The sequence below is a fragment of the Scophthalmus maximus genome, chromosome 3, assembly GCF_022379125.1.
Source record: "Scophthalmus maximus strain ysfricsl-2021 chromosome 3, ASM2237912v1, whole genome shotgun sequence".
In the NCBI taxonomy this organism is placed as follows: domain Eukaryota; kingdom Metazoa; phylum Chordata; class Actinopteri; order Pleuronectiformes; family Scophthalmidae; genus Scophthalmus; species Scophthalmus maximus.
The window spans coordinates 7,280,485-7,305,542 of NC_061517.1; the positions used below are offsets into that span (position 1 = coordinate 7,280,485).

The 25,058-nt window shown below is 42.2% G+C and overlaps 1 protein-coding gene and 2 non-coding genes across 7 annotated transcripts in view; all 3 read right to left on the minus strand.

The window, feature by feature from the left end:
* Positions 1-25,058, minus strand: part of itpr3 (inositol 1,4,5-trisphosphate receptor, type 3) — a 40,841-nt gene that overhangs the window by 10,930 nt on the left and 4,853 nt on the right. Inside the window, exons 2-39 of one of the 5 annotated variants that reach the window (XM_047331011.1) lie at positions 20,569-20,639; positions 18,417-18,538; positions 18,163-18,249; positions 16,871-17,029; positions 16,393-16,491; positions 15,854-15,937; positions 15,584-15,730; positions 15,379-15,474; positions 15,104-15,148; positions 14,586-14,728; positions 14,400-14,499; positions 14,026-14,186; positions 13,534-13,675; positions 13,276-13,440; positions 12,527-12,699; positions 12,292-12,411; positions 11,862-11,940; positions 11,607-11,722; positions 10,945-11,196; positions 9,396-9,540; positions 9,087-9,231; positions 8,507-8,715; positions 8,087-8,207; positions 7,637-7,663; positions 7,321-7,375; positions 7,035-7,200; positions 6,075-6,242; positions 4,480-4,554; positions 3,340-3,459; positions 2,869-2,991; positions 2,460-2,660; positions 2,257-2,372; positions 1,927-2,062; positions 1,396-1,521; positions 1,077-1,202; positions 595-715; positions 314-495; positions 62-210 (exon numbers count right to left, since the gene is read on the minus strand). In XM_047331011.1, coding sequence (XP_047186967.1) covers positions 62-210; positions 314-495; positions 595-715; positions 1,077-1,202; positions 1,396-1,521; positions 1,927-2,062; positions 2,257-2,372; positions 2,460-2,660; positions 2,869-2,991; positions 3,340-3,459; positions 4,480-4,554; positions 6,075-6,242; positions 7,035-7,200; positions 7,321-7,375; positions 7,637-7,663; positions 8,087-8,207; positions 8,507-8,715; positions 9,087-9,231; positions 9,396-9,540; positions 10,945-11,196; positions 11,607-11,722; positions 11,862-11,940; positions 12,292-12,411; positions 12,527-12,699; positions 13,276-13,440; positions 13,534-13,675; positions 14,026-14,186; positions 14,400-14,499; positions 14,586-14,728; positions 15,104-15,148; positions 15,379-15,474; positions 15,584-15,730; positions 15,854-15,937; positions 16,393-16,491; positions 16,871-17,029; positions 18,163-18,249; positions 18,417-18,538; positions 20,569-20,639 — 4,872 coding nt within the window. Of the gene's footprint in view, positions 1-61; positions 211-313; positions 496-594; positions 716-1,076; positions 1,203-1,395; positions 1,522-1,926; positions 2,063-2,256; positions 2,373-2,459; positions 2,661-2,868; positions 2,992-3,339; positions 3,460-4,479; positions 4,591-6,074; positions 6,243-7,034; positions 7,201-7,320; positions 7,376-7,636; positions 7,664-8,086; positions 8,208-8,506; positions 8,716-9,086; positions 9,232-9,395; positions 9,541-10,944; positions 11,197-11,606; positions 11,723-11,861; positions 11,941-12,291; positions 12,412-12,526; positions 12,700-13,275; positions 13,441-13,533; positions 13,676-14,025; positions 14,187-14,399; positions 14,500-14,585; positions 14,729-15,103; positions 15,149-15,378; positions 15,475-15,583; positions 15,731-15,853; positions 15,938-16,392; positions 16,492-16,870; positions 17,050-18,162; positions 18,250-18,416; positions 18,539-20,568; positions 20,640-25,058 lie in introns of those variants that run through there. The other 4 variants (XM_035645122.2, XM_047331012.1, XM_047331010.1 and 1 more) reach the window with 4 other exon arrangements.
* trnak-uuu lies at positions 9,772-9,844 on the minus strand. The gene has a single exon. It is a non-coding gene; the product is annotated as a tRNA-Lys (tRNA).
* On the minus strand, positions 10,370-10,442 carry trnak-uuu. Its single transcript has one exon. It is a non-coding gene; the product is annotated as a tRNA-Lys (tRNA).

A 25,058-nucleotide genomic window follows, 5' to 3' on the forward strand; every position in this document is an offset into this window, starting at 1 on the left:
TCCCATCAGCCCCCTGTCAGCGTACTAGTGCCACAGCAGGTTTCAGACTCAGAGAACTCACTTAGAGATGAATCCTCCAGACTCGCAGCGCTGTCGGGCGTCGGTTCCCTCCAGAAACAGCAGCTCCGGCTGATGGAGGACGTCCACCAACACGGACAGCTCAGCGTTGACCAGCGGCTTCAGACGCTCCTCCAGAGTGTTGATGATGTCCTGAGGAACACACACACACACATGGTTTATTTATAATTATAGTAAAGTTTATCCACTACATCAACACTGCTAGATTGATTGATCTCAGTGGTGGAGTCCATACCTGTAGTTTCTCTATGATGTTCTTGTAGTCCCAGGGGTTGCTGGGTGCGATGGTTCTGGAGGATCGGGAGGAGGATTTGTAGTTTGGGTTTGAGCGGGACAGGGAGTTGAGAGCAGAACTGGACAACATGGAGCCGATCTGAGACTCCAGGTCCAGAGGGAGAGAGATGGAACGACTCTTAGCTTCAACACAGAGAGAAAGAGGGAGAGAGAGAGTTAATGTTCTGAAAGCTGAAACTATCTCCTCTCTGTGGGCAGAGTGTGTGTGTGTGTGTGTTTCACCTGTCATGGCCAGGGTCTTGATGCAGGTCTCCACCTGTCCTCGGTGCTGCTGCTGCAGCCAGGGACAGTCCAGCAGTCTGACGGACGACTGAAGCAAGTGAGTGACGATGGTGTGATGAGTCTGGCAGAGCGAGAGAGAAGACTATCAAACTCCGAAAACAAACACTCTCTAGATAAAAAAATAAAATGCTCCAGTTCTTTCAAAAGCTTCTTCCTTTACTGTTTATGTTGCACATTTAATATGGTGTTGGCTATGTTATTTTTTTTCCCTTATAGTAAATATTATGTTTAAATGTTTATGTTATGTTTTAAACTTCAGTTTGTGTATCACTGCACTTTATAAAAACATTTTTTGCACATTTTAACAAAACCGTGACAATACTGACAACCGTGACGGTTTTGGTCATTACAATCACCATGTGAAATTTTCACAACGTTTTATCAGTTTGACTTTACTGTTACCAAAGAGTTTGGTTGCTGACCTGCAGAGAGGTGCTGTTTTCAGAGAAAGGGGAGCTGAAGAAGGCGTTGATCGTGTCGAACACCACGTTGATGATGTATTTCTCCAGGACGGGATCAGAAAGACGCTTTTCTCGTTTATTGCAAACCTGCAGACGAGAAATAGTCACAGTCACCATACATAAGAATACAGGTGTAACTGTCATACTCATTTAAAATAGCAGATGTGAATTTTTGGTTTTAGAATCCTTACTGAGTTAAGCACTGGGTAGTTCTGCTGGTTGAACTATGAAATAAACAAATAATAGATAACATATTCCAATTAGTCAGTGCTGTTTTTACCTGAGCCATGTCCACTGTGAAGTCTTCAAACAGTTTCCAGATGTGGTTGGACGTGTAGATTTCTTTCATCTCCACCTCCGTGTCCACGTAGCAGTGATTCACAAAGTTCACATAGGCGACTTTCACCTGGAGACACAAATACAGAGAGACAGTGAGACAGACAAACTTTAACAATATGTCTATTGACCCACTTTATTGGATCATATGATTTAAAATTATGTTTCAATCTATATAAGCTGTAGCTGTCTCCTTGAGAATCCTATAGGATGCAGAAATGGTTGATCAATGCGTGATAATATTTTCTTACTCCTTCATGACATCACAGATCATATGACATCAAACGACGGCAATTATTTTCCGATCAATATAAATTTTAGTTTGTCTCTCTATTAATTGTGGAGCTTTGTGACCGATAAGCTCCAAAACTTAACCACCTGGAGATACCCCTCAAGTAATATTCTCATAAAGTTTATCCGTCCATGTGTTGATGATTTATTCTGCAGGTGCACACACACACACACACACACACACCTCTGTGATGCAGTCCTCGTGTGTCACCACTCTGACCACGTCCTCCAGCGGCAGCAGTGACGTACATTTGATCTCGGTGTAGACGTTCTTCCCCTCGGCGCAGGCCGCTAACAGCTCCACCAGAGAGATGTGATACCTGCAGGGAGGAGGACATGTTGTCTACGTCTGGACCACCACCAGACAAACTGCACCAGGTTCTGTGTGTCTACGACCTCTGACGATTCCAGTAAAACTGCGGTGTCGGAGTTTTGTCGGAGCCGGAGCACGACTTTGCTACAGTGCACTTTTATCATTGTCTTTCCACTGAGAGTCTGTTGTTGCTGTGGTTACCTGAGTGGGCTTTTATCACCGACCCCCTCCCTGCTCTCAGCCATCAGCTCCAGCATGACGTTGAAGGAGGCTTTGTCATTGTAGAAGACGACAACGTCCTCGCCGGCGTTGGTTAACTGTGGCGAGAGAGAACATTACTGCAGAACATCACCTCAAGAACACACCATGAACATTTTTGTCAGGGGGACACGTCTCATCCTCACCTCGGTCATGATCATGTCCTGACACTTCTTCACGTACTTGCCCTCGGCCTTGATGATGGTGTGCAGGAAGTTGAGGTACTGGACGTGGCGGCCGTGCGTGGCCAGGCAGTGGATGAAGTGCTGCAGGACGCTCTCAGAGATCTCGCTGCACAGCTGGTAGTTGTTACTGAAGATGTGCTGCACCGTTTCGGCCTCCAGCAGCTGCACAGGCGGAGAAAACTGGTTTCACCATCACTCAGTGAATCAGTGTGTTTGTGATTTAATTTGAGAAATGTCACAAAAAGTTCTGACCAGAATAATACAACTGTAAAAAGTTTCTTTAAGTGACTTTGATATTCACACACTACATCAGAGAGTCTGCTGAGCACATCAGCTGATTAACTTGATCAGTTATAAAAAAGCTTTGTACCCCAGGGTTGAGGAACAGGTTGAGGTTCTTGTGCAAAAGAGTCTGGTTCTCCTGGTTCCCCATACAGAACTTCTGCAGGAACAGGTGAGTGTACCTGATGATCTCCTGCATCTTCATATCATTCTGCAGACAGAGACAGACATGAGGGGTTGAGAAGGAATCTGTTGTTGTTCAATTTTTAAAAAAATTTCTAACTATAAAACGGATGCATATGTGCAAACAAAAACACAGATATTGATACGTCTGTGAAAGGCTCGTATTGGATTTTATCGGCCAACTGATAAATCAGTCAATGACATTCAGCAGGCTCCCAACCCGCGAAAGGATCAGTGGCTTTTGCAGATGGATGAATGGAAGATTATAAAGAGGCTAAAAAACAAATATATGTAGAGAGACAAAACAGTGTAAACGGACAAAGGCACCAATGAGCTCCATTTAATTTGCTTTTATTTTGGCATTACCCAGTCTTACCAGGTCGTAGGACACCTGCAGTAGGTCCAGCATGACTTTATGAGCTCCCATGTTCTTCAACAACCTCTGCTGCTTCTTCCAAACTCCACTACTGCACATCTTATTCAACCGTTCAAGGATCTACAGAGGAGAGAGAGAGAGAGAGAGAGAGAGAGAGGAGGACAGACAGAGGGAGGTGGTCCGGAGATAAAAAGAGACAGAGAGATTTAAAGAAAACAATCTTCCTCTGCTCACCGAGAGGATGGTGGCACCCATATCGGAGATATTTTTCGCATCATTTTTACGCGACAGGAGGAAGTAGAATCACGTTGTTCTTCTTGATATACAGTAACTTTTGACATCATTTTGTAATGGTAAAATTTAAACATTAATGCTCATCTTTTCTGCATCGTTTATCCTGTAGAATAAGTTTTTTATATCGGCACAAACCGAAAAACAAAAACTGATATTGATATGTTTGTGAAGGTATCTTATTGGACGATATTTTTCGGCCAATCGATAAATCTGTCTCAAGTGTACAAAGGGAAATATCAGATTGAAGACACAGTATTAGTAGTAAAATGGACAAGATAGAAATCAATAGACAAGAAGGTTTCATGTGCATGATTTCTGGACCTTGAGATTGGAGACATAGTGGCAACTGAAAAATATTATACTTGGAATAGATAATCATTTGGGCAAAAGAAAAGGCATACAATCGTTTTGATTGGCTGTGCTTAAGCATTCGTCGTATTTATACCCAAAGCGAGGACACCATTTTGTCCTTCATGTCATGTTACAGTGCAGATGTTTTAGGAAGGGATCACTTCACTCTTTCAGTTTGGGCATGCAAGTGTTGCATGAAGAAAGATTTATAAAATTTTAAACCTCTTGATCTATTTTTTTTTTTTTACATTTGTGCTGCAGTTATCCAGAGTGAATATAGAGGAAAAAGAAATTATAAAATGTAATTATTCTGAGCAGTGAAAGCCAACATTGCTGAAGAGACAACGGCAAGAGCACCATATAAAATACCTCATCAACAGAAAGACACAGGTGACAGGTGATCTCTTGGAAGCACACAGCAGAAACACCACAGCGCAGATGGGAACCCCCCCCCCCCCAAAAAAAAAAAAATCACAGAAGGATGGCTGTCCTCACCTCTTTGACTTTCCGGTAGTTCTCATTGCCTTTCTCCAGTTTCTCCTTCTTGGGCGTTGCTTCCTCTGATGGCTCCTGGATGCAGAGGTAAGACAGCATATGCAGTTCTCTCTGGGCACGGTTCCACATTATACACACTTGAATCACGAATCAAACTATTACTTATTACAATATCTAATACAACAAGTGTAAGCAATAAGCAAGATTTGCTTTACTGTCATTTTTTTGGTGAGTGAAAATATGCCAATAGTAGGAAGACTGTGGTTATGATCCTTCTTCAAATCCCCTTGTTTGGGCTAGGATGAACGCAGACAGCAGCGTAGACTGCAGGTGTAATATAGTCTCCGCAATCCTAAATGTTTGGCTGCACATTGATGTCTAAGTGTCCTTGCAGTTATTATGGACACGGACATTTTTTCGGCCTTCATTTTCACTGGAATAAATCTGACATGACAAATAAGCTACGTACTATAGGTGAAAATCGTCCCGAACGCCAAAATGACTTTTCCATTATAATTAGTTCTTCAGGAACCTTATTGTGCACAACGTGAAAACTTTGCTGCCCACATTCACAATTCAAATTGGTTTTGAAAACCCATCAACCACTGAGAGCTTTGTAGGTGAGATGTAGAATGACGTCTTCCTTATATGACTTGCTACCTAGCAATATCAAAGATATCAAAATGGCAACAGAAAAATTGGCCAAAAAGACGTAGAGCTGAGATGTTTCTAGCTGTTCATGTTGCATGAATGTAAATTTACGGACATAACACCTGATTTTCAGGCTATAGTTTGAATAGAACACAACTGGCTTATTGCTTTTTGGGTTGTTGTTTTAATAGTTTGATATGCAGAATAAGTGTGTATAAGACAAAATGGTAGAGCGGTTGTCCACTAATCAGATAAGGCGGTGGTTCAATCCCCGGCTCCTCCGGTCCAAGTGTCCTTGGGAGAAGTGCGGAACCACAAATGGCCCCTGATGGTTCAGTGTGTGAATGAGTAAAAAGAGAGGAGGAGGTGTGACATGCAACAAAAGTCCCAAAACAAATCTGGACACAGGACCTTGTGGTTGCACCTTAGCCAGCTCAGACACCAACAAGCCCCACACCAGCATTAGGTTAAAAAAATACCAGGATGCATAGGTTAAAGAATTTTTTTTTGAGTTTCAGTTTAGTAGTTTGTGAGTAGTTTGTTTTTATTGGTAATAAATGTTAATCTTCCACCCAGAAATGTGCTGTTTTAGGTCGTAATGACTTTGAGTTAGTTTGTTAGTCGTTATAGACAGTTATTTGTTAAACAATTATTTATAGCAACTTGGAATATCACTCAGCATCTAGACATGAAGATCATACCATTAGATGTTAGAAAATAATAATTAGAACATGATGTTAACATCAGCTCCTTAAATGTTAATGTTCAATTTTAAAAATGTGCACACCAGTGCCATTTGCAGCTGGAACATACCGGAACATACTGTACACATTATTATGTCTACATACTCCAATAATTCACTTGTTTACCTACACAAGCCTTCATCAGGGTGTCAAATGAAAAGAGAGACTTCTCCTTGACCATAAATATTGAAGGTTCCTTACCTCTCCTTTCTCTTTCTTGTCTTTCTTGTCCTTCTTCCCCTCTCCTCCTCCTGAGTTCTTCTTCTCCACCCACAGTTCAGATTTCTCCACCAGTGTCCGGAGGCGATCCAGATCGGCCTTGATCAGCTTGTAATTCTCCACATCCTGAGCCGAGATCAGTAACTGGACCTGCAGACGATTGAATCAATCTGTAACATTTCTTTAATTTTCTTCCATTCCATTGATTTGATAAGCAGATTTGTTAATGGATTTAGATCCATTGCTATTGAATACCAAAGCTGCACAAAATTAAGCTAGTCCTCGGACATTTAACATCTAATACATCATTATTTGAGAATTGTTTCTTTTATTTCTCAAATAATATGACAACAATCTGAACCAGGGTCTGCAAAGAACAAAACTCAATATGCAGAATAATAAAAAATCTAAACAAACGTGAAAAAAGAACTGGATAAATTAAATCCAGCAAACATCAAACATTTTAATATCAGTTATTCTTTCCACTCCATTGATCAACACATTTAATGACTGGATCCAAAAAAAAGCCCTTCACCTGTGAAGAAATACATCAACTAAGGTCACAGGATTGTGGAGAGTTGGAATCATCCACATGAATCAAGGAATCTTTGTATTCTTTTTGAGTCAACATCCTTTTCAAAATAACTTGCTTTTGATCATACGGATGTCAAACCATAAAGATTGCATTCATCATTCAATCTGGCAACAGTCTGACAGAAAGATGAAAATTCTTTGGACCAATCTTAAAATGTGGTATAACATTCAGTGAAGATGTGAGATCACTTATAAAACAAGGCCTTCAGTCAGATCTTTCGAGAACATCATCAAAACAAGAATGCTCTTCAATCCTTCCAATAGACATTAGACTTTGGCTTATTGTCAGGAGCCATTCATCACCTCAACAGGGAGAAGCGTTATAATTCTGTATGTATGTGTGCGTACTTGTTTGAAGGTGTGCAGCACTTCCTGTCTCTGGCTGAAGTGTCTGAAGAGCAGCTGCAGGGCTCCAGACACCAGCGGAGGGTAGTCGTGCATGGTGAGGTGGATCAGCACTCGCAAGAACATGCGACCGCCTTCATCATCAACCTCCAGGATACTGTTTCCCTTACTGTAAACACACAGCATCCAATATTATCTCCCCTAAAAGTTAAATATACAATAAACTGATGCAAGTTTTAATGAACAAAATACACACATACTGGTATAAAGTTAATGTGGAATTACATACCCGACTCCAAACATAGCCTCCGCCTGCTCTCCAATGTGCAGCAGGTTGATGGTGGCTGAGGAGGGACAAACACACAAAGATTAATAACAATATCAGGACAGAAGCTATAGAGGGTCATTTCCATTTACGTATAGACACACAGGTGGCTTTGCTAAGGAACACATGGAAGAAAATATGACTCACTTTAAAAGGCAGATTAACAACAACCAACCAAAACACGGACAAAAAGCTGGACAAAACCGAAATAAAACGTGAAAAAACAGCACCGACATTTATGACATCATAACCCTACAATGACAGAGTTTACAGGTTCTACCTGTAGTTTCCACGTTGACTGGGTTGTCTGCAAGCATTGAGAAAAGTAACAACACAGAACTTTACCATGTGAGTGTGTGTTGAGATAGATCACACACACAAATGCCTTTTTTGGAAACCTGATAATACTTACAATTTTGGAAAATGCCAAAAAAGACTAATACTGATGCCCCAAAATGAGGCAGAGTATTGTATTATAGTGTATTACATAAGTTATAAAACATAACTGAAGAAAAAATGTGCTAAATGAAAATTATCTAAGCCACACTGACCTAAAAAAATAGTAATTTCTCAACCAGATAGCAGCAGTTATTATATATGCATTTATACATTTACCAATTCAAAAAGAGTCATTCAATCTGTAAGCTCTGTGTTCCAGCAAAAAAAATAATAACAACAAAGAGTCTGACTGCGTTTCCATCGGCCCTCTGTTTGTGTGGTGTGTATTTACCTGCGTGCTCCATGTTGGTGGTGGCATCAGCATCGGCCATCGGATACACATCCACAAACTCCTTCTTGAAGACAGACAGCAGGAAGGAGAGGCGGTAGTCCAGACGAACATTCAGGATGAACTGGTGAAGAGCAGAATTCGGTTCAGTTCCAATTCACAGACACAACAACAACAGCAAAAAAATCACATTCAAATAGTAAAGATTAAATGATAATGAAATCAGGATGTAAAGGAACAAGGAGTTTTCCCAGTACACTCTGAATCATTCCTGCTTCGTACTTTTGGATATATTCTAAAATGTATACACTGATTTAACTAATTGCTGTTATGGTTCTCAGGATTGTACACTAAGCAGAAGGTAGCTGGTTCAATCCCCATCCCCTTCACTCCGTTTAGCCCGTCCTCGGGAAAGACACTTACCTGTAATATCTCCAGTATCTTCAGCTTGGTGTCCATCACTGTAAGGTCCATCCTGTCGATACTGTCTTTACCACCTCTCTGTCCATCTAGCCCCGCCCCCAGCCCTGCCCCTCTGGCACCTGGACCTCCAAATATGGACTGCTTCCTGTTGAGCACCATCGTGGACATCATCTGACCCATCCCATGTATGGAGCGCTTCACGTTCTTACCTTCAGAGACACAAATTTTAACTTAAAACTGTATTCTGTATTTACCTCCTTTGTACAACACAACAAAGTCTTGGATGGATGGTTGATGATTCTGTCTAAATAATTTCGCCTGATTATGAACCTTGTATTATACTTTTCGCTACTTTTTAAATAGAGTATCGGATTCAGCCATTAAGTATTGGATGAGTTTATTTGAAACATGTCAATATAATGGGTCACTCAACACTTCTCTAAAGGTAATTGAGCTTAATCTAATGTGAGTCATTTTGGTAATGTTAGAAATTTAGATTCTTGTTCCTCAAACTTTAAACAGTCTGCCAAACGAAGCTCGTGGCAGAAGGCCCTGTATTTGTTAGCGGAGTAGAGAGTACCTGATCCGTCATCATGGAACAGGAGCCCAGCGTGTCCGGGATTGGGTCGACAGTCGATAATACCCAGCAGGGTTCTGGTGAGTCTGAGCAGTTCAAAAAAACTGTAGAATCCAAAGTAGATCAAATGTCTGGCCAAACTGACCACCTGGAGAGAGTAGAAATGAAAGTAAGTAAAAAATTATTCATAGAGCACATTTCATGCCAGGGCAACACAACGTGCCCCGTGGCGTAGTGGTCACAGGAGAAAATAGTAAGACTAAATGATGGATAAAAGTTGTATGCGAAGTAAGAAAAAGAATATGGACAGACCTCATATGTGAGTTTGTTTTTCTCCTCATTGTGGAATGGTAGTTCCTCGTTCAGGACGTTGTTGAGATACTCCTCCATGAACGCCATAGTGTTGGAGAAACGGTTCTTTTTGTTGTCTCTGCTGTCGTCCATGTTGGAGTCGTAGCTGGAGATGACACAAACATTGCAACGATATAACTAAAAACGTATAAGTTATCGAACAGTGACCTTTGACGTACTGAACACTAACGGTGTTGGTCAAGAACATAAAACATATAGTTGAAGCAGAGATTCACAATCTACCAATCTAAGATGTTAGTTAAGCAGAAATTACCACCTTGCATCACAGTTGACCAGTCTTGGGGAAAGAACCCTGACATGGACATATATACTGTATAGCCTGAACAGGGACTTGAACCCTGGACCCTCAGATTAAAAGTCTGATGCTCTACCGACTGAGCTACTCAGGCTTCGAAAGCCTCATCATGTGGACAGAAAATGTTTGTGTAGTCCAAATGTGACATTACATACACTGACACTGTTACCTACACTGACATTGTAACCATATCTAGGTATTTACTAGTATACCAAAACTACTCATATTCCAAATGTTGGGACTTCCCTGTAGTTTCTGTCTTCTAATCACACATCCAGGACACGTGTAGGTATGAAATTGTTCTAACAAACTATTTCAGTGCGATTTGCAACCTCATGAACATTTTGTTCAAACATTGGGGTAAGTACTCACTAGAAATTCTCAATTTGATCTCCTCAATGGGGAGTTATCCGCCCGAACAAGGACTGGATTCCTAACCCCTCAGATTATCAGACAATTCCAATGTCAACTGCTCAAAGGGGAGTGACATGAACAGGTACTTGAACCATGGACCCTCACACACTTCCAGTGTTTAAGCAGTGTCACTAACATTTAGTTCTAACATCTTGATATCTACTTACAATAAACATTAATGTGGAGTCCTCATAGGAGACCACAGAGCCTGAACAGGGACTTGAACCCTGGACCCTCAGATTAAAAGTCTGATGCTCTACCGACTGAGCTACTCAGGCTTCGAGAAGGCATTGATGTGACAATTCACAGAATCACACCGTAACCATATCTAGGTATTTACTAAAGCTGCTCGTCTGTAATAGTCGGCCAGTGTGTGTATTAATAGTATTTATTTAGTCTTTAAAGTCAGAGGGTAAACATTTGGATTGAGCTGGTTACACTTAATATTGGTCACTTCTAAAGATGATGTGAAAGCCTCATGCTTCCCCTGCAGACAGTCTCTTTCCTGCTTGGCCACAGATTCTAATATGTAAACAACAAACTGTATGTACAAGCATGACTTAAAAAGGGATCTGAATCTTGGACCCTCAGATTAATAGTCAGTTGCCCAAGGATCCAGGTTCCGTAACACTAAAGCAAAACAATTGACCTCTTTCCAAATATTGGTAAAAATCATTCACATTAGTTGCGTTTTCTGTAGTTAAAAAAAAAGGAAAATTAAACACCACAACAATTCTCACAATTCACATTATATTTGCAGCAGCATTAAAATCGACCTACTCTTTGATGGTGATGGAGGTGGGGATCTCCGTCCAGAGGCGGGCGAATTTGACGGGGGTCACCAGCTCCTGAGGGTCTCGGTCGACGTGGGCATGGAGCATGAGGCGACAGAAGGAGGCCCGGAGGTCAAAGGGCAGTGTCTCGTCCATCATGCACAGGAAGATGAGCTCCACATCCAACTGCTTGGAGATCTCGTCTATGGCCAGATACTGACGGTCCAGACACATCCGGGCAAAGAGCTTCAGCTGATACCTGGGGAGGTGCAGAGTGTATTTACATTAATGATCTATGGCAGATATTTAACAGACCAGTGGAGGCTTGTACTATTTTGTGAAATTGCAAGAACTCTTCAAGACTTTGACTGAGATTAAGATGTCCATGTAATTTACTATGGATATTCATGGTTACCAGAGGATGAATCTTAATTTATTTGGTGACTCTTTTACTAAAGTTTCACTACGAACCATGTAAATATAAATCATTAAAAGAACGACACAAGTAATATGTAAAAAAAAAGGAATCAAAATATTTGTTTAAAAAGCTGTAAATAGAGTCGTAGTTCCTCAATCTACAAGGAGACTGTTAATAATGGGGAGATTTCCAATACATTTTCCGTGGACATTCATTGACCCAGGTGACGACCTGATCCCGTGTGTCTCTACCTGTAGTAAGTGAGGACATTCTCATCGTGAGCGTTTCCCTGCCTCGCCTCCTGAGCCAGTTGTCTAATGCTCTTCTCCTGTCTCTCATTGGTCTTGTCTGTCCACACCAGCCACACCTACAGAAAGAGGAGATATTTCATGTCTTACACACATTTCCCCTCAAGTTATAGACATTAAATGTTGTCTAGAAGTTGGTCTCCAAAGTCAGGAGTGACCGAGCGGTTAAGTTAAAAACACAAACTCAGGCAGACCAACCTCATCATCATCTCCATAGTCATCCATCCCCAAGTACTCCCCCTCAACAACAGGGTGCAGCTCTTTTGGGATACGACGCCTGGAAGCAATGAAACAGAAACAGAGCAGGAATTTGAAGATGTTGACATGAGAGGCACAATTAAGAGAGGAAATATTGTGTGGCTAAATATTCTAAAATGCTAATCCTTGTGTCCCCCCCCCAACACAGCAATGAAAACAGAAAATAAGGACTGTGCTGCAGTCTGCTGGTCAGATTAACAAACAAATAATATGGCTGCATTGCACTTCAAGTGGCACTGACTTTATGTGATTCATGCTAAACTTGGTTCAGTCTCTGTCTCATGAACTAAACTCATTTTAAATGGACCTGGTATCCAGAGCAGTGACTTCACCCCCTCACTCCCTCCTCCCTCCCTCCGTCTGTCCTCACTCTGTCTTGATGAGGATATCCTGGTTTTTCGGCTCCAGAACACATTTACAGATGAGTTCCTGAGTGACGGGGATGGCCACGTTGTTGGACACACACAGGTCTGACAGGTAGTCCAGAAACCTGCACAAACACACACACGTAATGTCTTGCATATCTGACAGGAAGATAACAGCAATAACAACCAAACACTGCCCCTCCTCCTCCTCCTCCTCATTTCTCCCCTCCTCCTGTGTACCTGGGCTCTCGGTTCTTGCGGACCAGGCTGACGAAGGTCTCCACCTCGGTCTTGGTGATGTGTTTCTCCAGCAGTTTGCGGTTGTTGTGCAGCAGGGCGGTGATGGTGTCCTCGGCCAGGATGTCATAACCGATCTGACTCTGCATCACACCGAACTGCTTTGCTATGTGCTCCTGCAGGGGGTAGGAAAGTGAGACAGCCAGGGGGAGAACGGTCATCATCAGCAGCATAAACAGGTTCAATAAGTTGTCACAAAGCCACAGTACATATGAAGAGAAGCGGTCGCAGTAAAGGGAACCGGGACTAGATGATTGTGTAGTCAAAACGCAAACTGAACCAAGAGAGTAGATTTGGTTTCACACATTGAGGAGGTGAGGGCACAAGGAGGTATTTAAAGATAACAACATAGTTTATGATCAACAATTTGCAGGTATTCCTTTTGAGGCTGTAAACTAACATCTTGCCGATATCAGAAGAAACCATATTTGGAGGGGTTGGAGGTTGAGCCTGTCAGAGCAAAAAGAAATTCAATTAAAAATAGCAGCAACACTAGCTGCTGCTTATAAGGCTCTTTGTTTTGACTGAAAGTCAATATGTTTTATAATTGCAGATCTTTTATCAAAGTCAGAGCACAAAACAATAAACCCCCTCTATGGAAATTATGGCCTGGAATCGATCACACTGAGATGTGGTTGACAGTCTGTTGAGAAGCGGGTCATCTTCATCATCATCCTCCTCCTCTTCCTCACCTGGTTCTTGCGGTAGTCCTCCTGCGAGTGTCGGAGGACCCTGTAGCAGAGTCTGAGCATGTACTGATAGGGAGTGTTCTTCTGGTCTGCCAGCTCCTCCAGACGCAGCAGCGGACCCTCCCCTCCCCCCCGGTCCTTGAAGGGCGCCTTCAGGATGCCAAAGATCTGAAACGCACAATCACACACACATGGTGTCAGTCATGTCTGAACATTTCCTGCCTCTGTTTCTGGATTTCTTTTTTCATTTTCGGCTCTCACCTGTTTGAGGATGTTCTGCTCTCTCATCAGTTTCTGTCTCTCTCTGTTGGCTTTGGACATGGCCACGTCCAGGACGTTCTGACCGCTATTGATGACGTCAGCCACAAAGAAAACCACGTCCTCCAGCAGCTTGATGGCAAACCTGAGCGAGAAAAACATCCGTGGATATTAACTCTTCCAAAAGACCTGCCTCCCTGTTTGCCCCCACTCATGTTCCCATGAATATTTTGAATATTTATATTAAATCATGTCATAATTTTACCGTAAATACAAATACAAAATAAAATGTATTGATTGTCCTTGCATTTTAAATTGAACAACATTATTAATTTAGATGAAATAAAGACAACTATTGGTGAGCCGTTCAACAAATACACTTGTACTTATTTTACAATCCTTTTTACAATATTTGAATAAAGCTGCCTAAATGTTCCCACATACAGATGTTAAACAAACACACACACACGCACACACACACACACAGTGTCACACCTGCGGTCGTTCTGGCTGATGAAGCCCTGGTTGAACTGGTCGACCACAGTGCTCAACATGGCGCTGGCATCGTTGGCGAAGTCAAGATCTCTGATTTCCATGACAGGAACTGAGACAATGGCGAAGGCCTCCTTGTCCTCTTTAGTGGCACATGTTCCTAACTGCAGGAGGCGGATATACAGAGGTCAATACACACATCTCACACTCTGACCAACAGTGACTTCAGGTCACACATCTGTGACCTTGATGTTATGTTTCCACCCCTGTCCGTTGTGTTTTCAGCTTCGATTGAACATAGTCATCACGTGCAGCTTTATCATGTTCTGCTCTATCCTGTAAAGCTTATCAGAACGTGAACTTGAGTGACGTCTCACCATGAGTCGGATTGGTCTCTCCTCATCGATGTCTATGGGGACGTTGGTGCTCTGGATCCAGGTGTTGGTGCAGAGGTGTCTCAGTCGTACATACGAGTTCCTGGAAGACAAGTGACTCCATTTCTATTCAAGCTCTTTGTGTGTATGATCTCCCTTCAGGAAGCTTTTGCCGTCAGTGGATCCTACCGTGGTACGAATGAGTCAGTCTTCTGCAGCGTTGTCGGGTCCAGCTCAAACAGCGAGGCAATGTCGTTTCCATGAGCCACTGCCACCAGCTTGTATTTGATTCTCTCGCCATGGGAGCGCTTGTTGCTACGACTAGTGTCCATCTACAGAGAGGTCATAGGTTAGGGTGAGGCTGAGGAGGTGAGAGGGTTAAAAAAAAAAAACTCTATTTACTTAATACTTATTTACTTTTTGCTGTTTTTGTGCTAATGCAGCAATGTAAGAAAATTATTTAGCACAAATAATGTGCTATCCCTGCTTTTTCTCGGACTTAGATCCTACAGAAATCGGGTTGCTTTTAAAAACTTGGACACATCTGCTGACTTTGAGACAGTTTAACATTTTTGTATATAGGGAGGAGGTGAAGACGCACTGTCCATCTTCATATAAAGTCATTGATTGTCTTTATATTCAGTCTATGAGACACACCGGGTGACTGTGGAAGAAACAAGCAGCTTTTTCTCAATTGCTGGACTCACCGAGGTCAAGATCTCTGCGTTGTCTCCTTTATAACCTGGATTCTCCTAAAACAAAGACAAAAACAGTTGAATCAGAACTCAAAGTGAGTAACATTTCCTTAGTGTTCAGTACGTACATACATACACCTGCCTAGATAAGAAAATACACTTTAAAATCCCTTGAAAAGTGGCAGCCATTGTATTCATATGAATGTATCCCCTTAACCATTAAGGGTTATAGTTCCACTGCCTTTACAGTAAAATAAAAACATTCCATCCAGTGTTGCCATGGTTACCTCAGCAGCCAGGTAGTTGCCGGTGGCCAGGTGCTTGAAACGATAGAGACTGTTCCAGTGTCCCGCCCCCCCACGACACGGGTCATGATGGACAACCTGACGGACCAATCGCCACACAAACATAAATTCATAATGCCATGTCTGTGTCTCCGTGTATATTTGTGTTTTTGTGTTTTTGCATGTGCGTGTTTTTGCGTTTGCGTACCTCAACCTCCCATAGAGCATTGGAGCTGGTCGCCGAGGTGGCGGACTGTCTCAGCGTGGTCCGGAGGAAAACGTGGAGTTTGCTCTTGTACTCGTCACACGTCAGAAACTTTTCCTGCTCAGCGTGAAACAAACGCACCACGTCGCCCTAAAAGAGAGAGAGAGACAGTTAACAGAATATTAAAGGACAGTTGCAAAGTGTTTGTAGTTCCTGCCTGATTCCCACAAGTTTGTATTATATATATATATAGGCCTCAGTGAGTCCACTCACTCCTTTGAGGACTTCCTCTCTGTGGTCACTGAACATCATGAACAGGTTGATCTTCCAGCTGGTGTTGCAGTTCACCGAGTTCACCTGCAGAGGAGAGAAGAAACACACAAGGCGGACGAGCACATGAAGTCATGAAGTCTCCACTGTGAATTCTACTCCCTGCATTCACATACATTTACAGTTTATAACCAATTATGATTAAATTAGATACTTAAAATAATGGAAATGTAACAAAATGTTAATTTAATTTCGAGATGCTCAAAGTGCCGTTCAGGTACGACCAGGTATTTGAGGTCTATCTGAGTAGGTCAGCCGATCTTCCCTCTTGGTACCAGACATTTTCTTCTACTTTATTTGATTTTATTATACTTTATTTATATTCCCTTTCTCTTCTGATCTCATTGTTCAATTAAATTATCAGTGATGTTTTTGCATTCATGGCAATAAAGCCCACAGAAGTGTGGGTCCATGTGTGTGTGTGTGTGTGTGTGTGTGTGTGTGTGTGTGTGTGTGTCTGTGTTTGTGTGTGTGTTTCTCACCTCCTTACAGCCTGGATGGTCGGTCAGTTCGTAGTTTGAAGCGTGAAGTGGTTGACCAGCGTTCACCGGGTTCAGGATAACTTTATCTCCCACAACCACCTGCAACAAGCGACATTGACTCAACAATTGTTCTATCACTATTACTTCTATTACATCATTACTGCAGGTTCTGCTGCTATAAAAACTTTAGTTTCTTTCTTTTCTGCAATTTTGTTTTGTTTTGAAGAAGCATGCTGTGTTATCTTTTTGTGCGAAATGTGTTGTATAAATAAAGTAGTACTGTTACTCTCACTGACCTACTGGTGTCAGAGGAGAGGATCATTGGAAGTATGAAAATACAAAGGAAATTTTGACATTTCCTTTTTTTTTGTTAAGGCCATAATTGTAGCAGAACAGTAATCGTCAGATCATCAGAATCCTCACGATTCATCCTCACACTTCCTGTAGTGTGATGATGTATAGTATGTTGTGTGTTTACATTGTCTCCGTTGGCGCGGAGCTTCCAGAAGGGCTGGATGAAGAGCCAGGACCCTTCATTCCCCGTCCCGTCCAGAGTGACCCGCATGGCGTTCTTCTCCAGCAGAGCCGGCAGACGCTTGTTCACCGTCAAGTATTTATTACTCTTCATGTGGAGCAACTGGAGACAGACATATAACACTGTACGTACATATACATACATTTTTTTTAGGGATAACGACCCATCCCTAATTTACAAAAAAATCACATCTTCTTCTGGTTTTTCATTCACGGACTTGACAAGTAAAGTAAGTAAGTAAATTACTGGGCTTGTTGTTTTGAAAGACTCTTTACATGTGTGCTATATTTTAAATGTTTTACGTCTTTGGTAGGGAACAGTGGCCTCGGAGCTGAGAGCCACAGACAGGGAACAGATGTCAGAGTCAGACTCACACACTCACACACATCAGATTTGATGACAAAAAGAGAAAAACTGAATAATTATGTTTTTATCACTTTCAGGCAGAAGATGTTTTAAAAGAAGTGAAAGTTCATGTATCGTTTGAACTTCCAGTTAAATAAGGGGTTCTACAGAGCCATCTGATCCTCTCCACACCTTTAACACACACACACACACACACACACACACACACACACACACACCCTGCTTTCATGTGTTTCGTAGATGTGCTGCTATCTGTTAGTGTCAATACTGACCTTCCTTTAGGGCTGTCATCATAATGAACGCACACGCACACGCAAACACACACACACACACACACATACCTTTCTCCTACAGGAATATTTATCTTAACAATCTGACTCAGTTTCATTCAACAGGAACCAACCACACCCAACCTGTCAATGTGTGTGTGTGTGTGTGTGTGTGTGTAAATCTTTCATGTATGAAAAGTCTACAGGAAACATGTTGTCATTGTAAAAAGGGGAGGGGTGGGGAGGGAAAGCTTATAAGTCACCTGGTTGTCATGGCAATTGGTGACGCCCTGTCTGGGGGGAGGACATAAGTGTGTGTGTGTGTGTGTGTGTGTGTGTGAGTGTGTGCATGAGACGTGTTCAAACGTGTCTCATAAAGAAGTCTACACAGTGGCCATTAGTTTTCAGCACAAACACACAGTGAACACAACACTGACGTGTGGTCACCTTTAATAATGACATGTTGAACGTGTTAATAAACAGCTGATACATGTGGTGTCATGTTTGAGTCCAGTGTTCACGCTCTGTTAGCTGTTTTTTGTCTGTTTGTAATAACTAAATATGGACCATTATATCTTTATAGATTATAATGTTATTTACCTGTAGGACAGTTCCGTATTTTACAACGTCTCCATGGACTTTCTTGTTTTCTGTCTCGTTCTGCTTCTGCTCCAGGTTGGACGCGTGCTGCAAGACACACACGAGATGTGCTAAAATTAGCTTAGCACAAAGACTGGAAGTAGAGGGAAACTGCTAGCCTAGCTCCATCATGAGAGGAAATCATGTTCTGGGTTTTCATTGAAAAAGAGACAGTTCATTACAGTGTGTAAAATCTGTCTGGCTGTGTGTTTTACCTGTAGTTTCTGCAGCAGCACCACATCAGCGATCTTGTCCTTCTCATGTTTGGCTTGTTTGGCTTTCCAGAACTGTTTCTGAGCCGAATAGCGACTCATGGGACAAACCTTAAACAGGCAGTCTGAGCGAAGACAGAGCAGAGCAGAACACAATATCTAAATCAAGTTCCATCCAACATGACAATACTTAGGAAAACATCACAGAAGATATGTATCACTATAAAAGAATTAATGTTTTATTATCCATATTCCCTTTAGAATTAATCTCCATGTTGTATCTGGTTTTGTTCTACATCTGGATTGACTGCGTAGTCACCTGCTGGAGCGATTAGTTCCAGAGAGATGATTGGTCAGTGGAGTGTGCACATGAAACTAATTGGCTGTTTTGGTTTCAGAACATCAAACTGGTGAACCATCTGACATTAATCCCATCTCTGAGTGTTTGAGTGTGTAATCCAGAGAAGATTACTTATTTCCTGAAAAACAAATACGGTCTTCCCATCAATAACCCAACAGTGAGTCATTAAACACACAGAGCATTGAAAAACTTTAAAGCTGATATTTCAGAGTTTTCTTCTGCTGTTGCATGACCGTTTCCGGCCGCGCGTGCGTCGTAACAGTCCCCCGCCAGGAGCTTCAGACGAGAGGTTATAACACGTCCTCTGAGCAGCAGACTGGATGCTTCAGTGACGGGACGCGGGGCGGGGCAGGCTGGTTAACATGCTAACTTCAGTAGACGCCAAACAAGAGTCAACGTCGGTGCTGTCTTCACCTCTGCGGACAGAGCTTGGTGCTGAACTCACATTTCCATTTCGATTAGTAGATAAACTAATGCTCTTACTGAACTTTAAATCCTAAATTATCTAAACGAACCCTGTATGACGCATTACGACACAAAAACATACAACATAAGTGGAGACGCATCGTCCATCTATATTTACAGTCTATGGTGGAAACTGACCTGCTGGTGGCATTATAGGGAAATTCAGCCAGCACCAGCATCATTAGGATTCGTCCTCTGAGCATCATCAATGTGTGAGCTGATATCCATCTGTCAACATGTTCTACTGTGTATGCATGAGGCAGGTCAACAGACTGACTGTGTGTGGCTCAGATAAAAGTACAATTGCACGCTGAAATAAAAATGTCAACTCAAAACGTGATATAACAGAGCCAATGCTGGAGGGGCAGAAATTTGGAAAATCAAATAAAGCTAAAAGGATATAAGAGAAAACACAAGGAGAGAGAGAGGGGAGGTCAATATTGACTCTCCTCCAGCAGATCCTGTAGCTTCAAAAATGTGTGTGTGTGTGTGTGTGTGTTTGTCAGGCAAATGTCACTTGCCTGCTTGTGATCACTCTGTATCGTGTTGTACAGTTTCTGAAACTCTCGTCTGCTCTGGATTCAAAGTTTGTGTTGTCAGTAACTGGGTGAACTAAACTAGTTCAACTGAGCGACGTCCAAAAACTCAAATAGAGCAGATGGCAACGTGCTGTTATATATATAGAATACATATGTGTGTGTGTGTGTGTCCAGTTGGAAACTCTCCTCCACCAACTGTCTCTGATGATTCTAGCTGGACTCACATCACACATGTATATTATTTATATTTCGAACACCACACTGGAGGTTGTCATGGTTCCATCTGGTTCTTATAGCAGAGACATGACCCAGGACAAGAGTCGGGCTGATTCCACAGGACGTATGACTCTGGAACTCGGGCAGCCACAGACGATCGTACGAGGGGGTTGTGGTATAAGGGAAACACGGCAGGGCTTTTTTTTTTTTTTTTTTAAATGTGTCCATTTCTGTATTACACACCACCTACTCATTTTTAAAATGATCTTCTTTGAATAATAATTTGTGTCTGTACCTCGTGAGAAAATCTTAAAGGAACAACTCTAAGTGTAAGTGATCTGGAGGCTTCATGTTTCCAGATAGGAGACTGTATATTAAGACAATCAGTGAGTGTATTTAAAGATGATCAATGACTGTATATAAAGACAACATGCTTTACTAGATAAATAAAACTTTAAATAAGAATAAAACAGTCAGTCCTGCAGCTGCTCTTCCTCCATTTAACTTGGCCTTGATACGTTGAAGACAATCATCTACAAGAGATTTATTCAAATATTTACACACACAAACTGACCTCTGAACTTCTTTGGAGGATTCTCCAAATCTCCGGCAGCAGGTTCGACCACACAGCGGTCATCTACCAACCTGCAGACAGAAACCACAGAGGACACATTTCACTGATGAAGACGTGCTTCAGGGAGTTAAGTGGTTAATTAATGAATGAAAACCCTGAACATGAACCCAAATCCCCAGTGTCATCAATGATTTCAAGTGATCAATAATGTATTTGTCATTTGTAAAATCGGTGTGTACATTTGTAAATGTGACCGTTAAAATATACCTAATTTGCTGATTTAGGGCTTTTGATATAAGAATTTTCTTAAGGGAAACTAGCTTTCACCCAAGGGATATACCACACACTCTGGATTAGATTAAGGTCTTTCAGGAACAATACAAAAGAAACATTTAGAATATAAAAAAATAAATACTATAAAAAAATAAATCACAAAAAGGTGGTTTAAAGTGGGAAAACAACATTAGTTAATATGGTGAATAGAATAAAAAACTAAATAGAATGAATTCAATTCAATAAACAGTAAAATAAACAAAATATAAAAGGCAGAAAACATGTAAATAAAACTCTGGTCTCACATTCATAAGAGGTTTTATTTCCTTCATCTTTTAGCTGATTTTACACATCTTTTCTCAGCACTACATACGATCTCAGTCATTATCTCCGCCATGGAAGTTATGTTTTCACCCTGTCTGTTTCTTTGTTTGTTTGTCAGCAGGATTACGCAAAAACTACGGAACAAATTTCCATGAAGGAGGGAAATGGGCCAAGACAGATCTGGACAAACGGGCGGATCTTATTTATTTCTTCATAAGAAATAAACTGATATTCACAACATGAAGACCCACCTGATAGGCTGACAATGACATTTATTCTTACAGGTTTACTTCAGCTCGGACCCAACATTTATCTTTACAGTTTCTTCGCATGTGCATCATGGCGTCACACACGTGAGGACATTTTTGTCGGCCCTCATAAGTTCAAAGGGATTTTGAGGGTTGAGACCTGGCTTTAGGGTTCAGGGTGGAATTATGTTTAAGTTGAGGAATGCATTATGTCTATGAGCGTACTCACAACGATAGAAGTGCAAGTGTGTGTGTGTGTGTGTGTGTGTGTGTGTGTGTGTCTGCGTGTGAGTGTGTGTCTGCGTGTGAGTGTGAGGGTGGGTGGGTCATTAAGTAAATCTCTTCTACCATCAGTGTTTTGGAAACAAGTGGTGGTGGTGGTGTGCGTGTGTGTGTGTTGGAGGGGGGGTGCTCTCTCTCTCTCTCTCTCTCTCTTTTCAGACAGACTACAGTCAGCAGGATTACCTCTCTATTCATACACACATTAACATTCAGCAGGAGGCCAGGTGTGTGTGTGTGTGTGTGTGTGTGTTGTACAACAATAATCCTCCACCGGACTTGTATTGTGTAGAGTCTTGTTCTGTGTGATGTAGCGTCACACTGGGTGAAGCACTGAATCACTAAAACTATTTTACAGTTGCTTTTTGTACTGATGGTGTAATAAGTGCATTAGAAAGTCTCGTTTGGAGCCGACGTCTTACGAGTCATGGCCCCGCGCGTTGGTTCAGTTCAGGGTCAAACCATTTACAAACCAGAGCCGCATCTCGTAAACAAAGCAGGTGACTGCCAATGATCGTGGGCATATTTGAGGATCATCTTCCGAACAAGCTGCTCTTATGATCTGCTCTGTTCAAACAACTCATCAAACCGCCAAGACCAAACAACCCTACTACACAGGTCGAGCTCTCAAAACAAAAAAAATGATAAAAGAAGAGGAAGTCATCTGATCATCTGCACCAGACACACTCAAGAGCCAAACTACAATAATTACTCAGCCAACAGTGTGTGTAAACATGTGTGTGTGTGTGTGTGCTCGAGGGTCATTAACTTAATCCACAACCATTCAAATCAACGCCACATATGGAAATAAAACCACGGAAATCTGATCAGGACGATGAGAGAAACACAAAGAGGCTTTTAAAAGTGAGGGGGTCTGTTACGCAACAACAGTCATCCCGAGTGTTAATTAGCATATGGCTGAGTTAGCCGCCGAACCGGCCTCCGCAAGCACCTGCCGTTAAAAACTGCACCGCAACATGTTCCCGGTAAAAACATGTTTCACAGTGAAACACTTCACAACATCTGGTCCTCGAGTTTCCAGACAAAACCTCTCCCACCGCCCCCCATCTCAACGACAACAGCCAATCAGTTCTTTTGTCCACCTGCCAGGTGTGAGCGAGTATGAACCTTGAGGATGCGTCTATCTGTCTCATCTCTGGCATGTCTACTCACAAAGATAATCAGACTGGGAATCTGTAGCTGCGGGTTCTAAAGAATCCCAAAAGACTAGACTTTCTTTCTTTCAAACATCCTTTGGAATCAGTTTGACAGCGTTTCCACTCATTTGAGATATTCTGCAGTTATGACAGTACATTACTATCACAGAGTGTGTCTCTGTCTCACCGGGGACAAACTTGGTTTTATTTTTTCCTCGTCCCCCTCCTCTCCTCTCCCTCCTGCAGGACAACAGATTTGACTATGGATCGGTACATTTGAATACATGCAGGTGTTTTCCAGCTCCATCGCCTGACAGCAGGACGGAACTTACCGGACGAGAAACAGATCCAGATCAGTTCAGTTCACTCAGTCTTTCTAACGCACTGAGACAAATGTCTGATCCCATTTCGAACCGGAATTCAATCTTCAGTCAGTCACAAGATTTAACGAGAATGTTACAAGATTTAACGAAGATTTAACGAGAATGGTTTAACGTAGTCTACCAAGGTGCACTTTACCTTTTTGTATGTTTTGAACAATTTGTAATTGTGATTCCATCCCTACTGTTATAACTGATCATCATCACAGATTTTACTAAGATACCCAAATGAAACTGTGATGATACTAAGGTGCCAAACTCTAGTAAACTCTCACTAACTCCACCACAGACACTGTCTCAACTCTCACTGCGACTCTCTCGTGTCTACATTTATCCACGGAGTCGGCCGCGGAGAAGTCAGACGTAGAATGCAGAGATGAAATAAGAGATAAAATGATAAAAAGAGAACCAGGAGCTGGTGAAGCGTTTTCACCGCAGCAGCTCAATGCTGTGTGAGAGGTGAAGAGCAGATGCCTCTGAGCGTCCTGTTCAAATTCAACAGAATTTGACTATAGGAAAACCAGCAGGTTTTCTCTCTGTGTGTAAACACCAGGTCTCTCCACCGCCCCAGGTGCATCCCATTTAAATGTGTCTCCATTCAACAGTTTACTCCACGTAAGGACACTGTGCGACACTGAGGGGCCATGTGTCCGTTTAACGCTCACTACACGGCCAAAAGCATGTGGACAGATGAACATATGTGGCAGTGGAACATGTGACACTGAGCCGCTGCTCCAGTTCATCCCAAAGGGGTTGGGACCAGGTTGAGGTCAGGTCTCTGGTTGGGTATCGACCCAAAATTACTGTTGTACTACTGAGCACCGATTCGCCAAAAACCCTTGTTTGTCAGACATTTGTCAAACCTTACACCCCGGCCCATCCACTCCACCACTGCTACTGCCAGACGTCTTGCTACTCCCTCACTGCGAGGGGCCAAGGTGGTCTTATCAATATTTAAGTCAGCTGATTTGTCTCCGCTTGACGGGCTCCCATGAAAGTGACAACTATAGGTGAAACGGTGGAAGTCCAGCTAGCCTCCAGAGACAATTGCCTGCCGTCACCACAAGAGGGCGTAAATGAATTCATGATTGCAAACAGGCAACATCAGATCCGTCGTGACATAGGAAAATCTCTGTTCAGATGGTCAAACACTGCTCGACGTGCTGGTCCTGGGTGGCACAGCGCTGGTTAAAACAGTGTTTGGATGTCCATACACATCTGACCACATCGTGTTCAAACAATATCTGTCGTCGTAGAGACAAACGAGAGCAAAGGTGAACGTGGAACTGACAGAAACATCGGATAAAAACACCTGAAAACCGTTCACAGAGATTGAAGCTGCGTCCGACAGCAGCGGCCGGCCGTACGATCGGTATTCATCACACTTGTCCTTGTCTTCACGGAGACCAGCGCTGCTGTCGGACACAGTCTCAGTCTCTCTTCTTTGTGATTTTGGCGGCAGACCTTCGGGAGGGTGGAGTTCACTCTGTTTGGTTAAATGGGTGGAGGTGCAGGATTATTTACATTGCTGTTTTTCTGCCTTTTTGCCAGACCCTGTCAACATGCTTGTGGTGAGCAGCGTGTGAGCCAGTTAACCAAAATGTCGTAAAATTATAATAAGATACTTTTATTTGAGTCATGTTCTTCCTCAAAAACTAAATAAATAATAAATATGAAAATATGATGTTACCTAACAGATATAAAAAGTGGAATAACACAAAGTAAATGTCAGGCCAGGAGTCGAACACACCCTAACCTTTTAGCCAGCGGGGTTGATGGCTGATTAACAGACATTTGAACTTTATTCTGGAGGCAGCAGGAAGTCAGTG